Source organism: Zingiber officinale, chromosome 10A (assembly GCF_018446385.1).
Source record: "Zingiber officinale cultivar Zhangliang chromosome 10A, Zo_v1.1, whole genome shotgun sequence".
Classification (NCBI taxonomy): Eukaryota; Viridiplantae; Streptophyta; class Magnoliopsida; order Zingiberales; family Zingiberaceae; genus Zingiber; species Zingiber officinale.
Genome location: NC_056004.1, coordinates 46,053,033 through 46,055,723, shown reverse-complemented (window position 1 = coordinate 46,055,723; position 2,691 = coordinate 46,053,033). Strand labels below are relative to the sequence as shown.

At 38.5% G+C, this 2,691-nt stretch overlaps 1 protein-coding gene and 1 non-coding gene across 2 annotated transcripts; one reads left to right on the top strand and one right to left on the bottom strand.

The window, feature by feature from the left end:
* Positions 1 to 340: 340 nt before the first annotated feature.
* LOC122026634 lies at positions 341 to 2,044 on the bottom strand. Its single transcript, XM_042585366.1, has 2 exons — positions 1,739 to 2,044; positions 341 to 1,132 (listed from the first exon to the last, which is right to left on the bottom strand). The coding sequence occupies exons 1-2, from the start codon at positions 2,042 to 2,044 to the stop codon at positions 341 to 343; spliced, it is 1,098 nt and encodes a 365-aa protein (XP_042441300.1).
* LOC122028450 lies at positions 2,016 to 2,122 on the top strand. The gene has a single exon (XR_006124819.1). It is a non-coding gene; the product is annotated as a small nucleolar RNA R71 (small nucleolar RNA).
* Positions 2,123 to 2,691: the final 569 nt, after the last annotated feature.

Sequence of the window (2,691 nt, the reverse complement as noted above, 5' to 3'; positions counted from 1 at the left end):
CATGACCTGAAAAATGAATAGATTGAAAATATTAAACTCCACAAATAAGAAACAAAGTAAGAAATGAAAACTCTTGGATTGCCTCCCAAGTAGCGCTCGTTTTAAGTCCTTAGCTCGACCCTTAACACGGCTCAACTAGGAGCCTTAGCTTTGAAAGGGAGATGCTCCCCTCCGTGGCCAACTGTGTTAGTCTCCCCCATTAACTGAGTCTCCAATGAAATTGGGGGGGGGGGGGGGGGGGATGTAGAGTAATGAAATTGTTTCCTACAAATACCAAATCTTTCCTCCCCGTACTAACTGTTATGTCCGGGGGTTGAGTCGAATGATGCAGAAATCTTTCTTATTTATCTTCTCTAAACTTATGATCATCTTCAATAAGCATGAAAGTACTTGGAAAAGAGTATGAGGTTGTTTCAAAAGAAGGATATGGTGAGGTTGGGGATAAGTTGAAAATCAGCTCTTCCTTGCAAACTTTTAATGACAGCTGGTGATTTTTCACATCTATGTTGGCTCCTGCTGTGGCGAGGAAGGGTCTTCCGAGAATTATAGTGATCTTCGGGTCCTCATCCATGTCCAAGACCACAAAATCTATGGGGATAACAAAATTCCCTATCTTCACTTTCGCATCTTCAACTATTCCCAAAGGATATCTGCATGTGGAATCATCTAGTTGAAGTGTGATACTTGTCAGCTTTAGATCACTTAACCCCAATTTCTTACACATGGAATATGGCATGAGACTAACACTAGCTCCAAGATCACAAAAGGCTTTATCAATAATTGTACCTTTGATTTTGTATGGTATTGAAAAACTACCTGGATCTTGGAGTTTAGGAGGTAAGACATTTAGAAGCAATCCACTAACTTCCTCAGTTAAAGTAACTATCTCAAACCCACCCTTCTTCCTTTTGTTTGAAATTATATCCTTCATAAACTTGGAAAATTTGGCCATCTGGTGCAGAGCATCCAACAATGGTATATCAATACAAATTTCTTTGATCTTTTCCAAAAATTTCTCAAACTCTACATCCTTTTGCGCTCTGAGCAATCTTTGAGGAAATGGAACTATTTGAATTTCAGTTGCAAGTGAGATCTTTTCAACCTCAATGGTAATCTCCTCTTCCTTCTTTTCCTGCTCTAGGATGAAAGAGGAAGTAGATGACTCTTCACTATAATTAATTCCATCCTCGACTATAGCGGTCACTTGGGGAATACCCAAGGTTCGCCCGCTTGTTATCTCGATTGTCTTGTAGTGCTCCACTGGATTCACTTTATATTTATCGGGAAAATTTCCTTGTACTCTTGAGGAAGAAGAACTAGCTATTTGAGTGACTTGGTTTTCAAGCATTTTGATGTGCTTATCCTAGTTGTCCATTCTTATATTTATCTGCTTTTTTGAGTTATCCAACCGGATGTTCATTTGCTTGATATCTAACTTCATCTCATTTTGGTTAGCCAATATCTTCTCAAGTAGCTTTTCAAAATGACTTGGTTATGGATTAGACTGTCGCCCTGATTGTTGCCCAAAGTCTCGAATGTTTGTATGAGAAGTTAGGATGATTTCTCCACCCTGGGTTGTAAGTGTTGGAGTAAGAATTGTTTTGCCTCTGATTTAGTTACCAATAGCATCACATTGTTCCATCTAAGATACTTGAATATTGATAGTTTCAAAGGGACAACAATCTTGTACATGCTCTGAGGCTCCACACACTTCACAAGATATAGAAATCGCATTTACAAGGTGTGAATTCAAATTCTCGAATTGCCTAGACAGTGAATTAAGCTTTGCAGTAATTAAGTCTAAGGCATCCACACTATATTTTCTTGGTATCTTAATTGCTCCTGAGCTCCTTTTTGAGGCCCATTGGTGGTGATTCTGAGCCACACTCTCAATGATATCTTCAGCTTCATCAAGTCCCTTGTTCATTAGTGCACCGCCTATGGCAGAATCAAAGGAAACCTTTGTCTGATAATTAATACCATTATAGAAGGTGTGAATCATGAGCCACTTCTCCAATCCATGATGTGGGCAGTCTCTCAGCATTCCCTTAAACCTATCCCAAGGTTCATAGAGAGATTCAAAATATGTTTGCTTGAAACTTGCAATTAAATTTCTGAGATGGGCTATCTTGCTTGGGAGAAAAAATTTGTCTAGAAAAACTTGCTCTCACTGGGCCCAAGAAGTGATACTATTTGGAGGCAAAGAATTTAGCCAAGTCTTTGCTCTGTCTCTCAAAGAAAACACAAACAATAATAATCTGATGGTTTATAAAGGAACCCCATTGATGTGCATTGTGCTGCATAATTCATTGAAATTATCAAGCTGATGGTTTGTGTCCTCCATCGGACCACCGCCATATTGGTGTTACTGAACCATGGAAATGAAAGCTGGCATCAATTCAAACTGATTGGCCTCAACTATAGGCCTGGAGATATTGAATCTAGGCCCTCTCGCGTAAGGTGCAGCATAATTTTTCAAAGTTTTGTTTACCATGGTTATTTGCTCTTGTTCTTGTCGGTTCTTTTGTAGATTTAATTTTCAATGAAATGTTCGGTCAATCTCAGGATCAACGGGTAAAAGATCTATAGAATTTCTTGGCATACACAAATATACCAACTAGAAAAAAGCTAGAATTTTGTTGTTTGTTTTAAAGAAAACAAAATGCGGAATTCAAATTGCATAACTAAAAT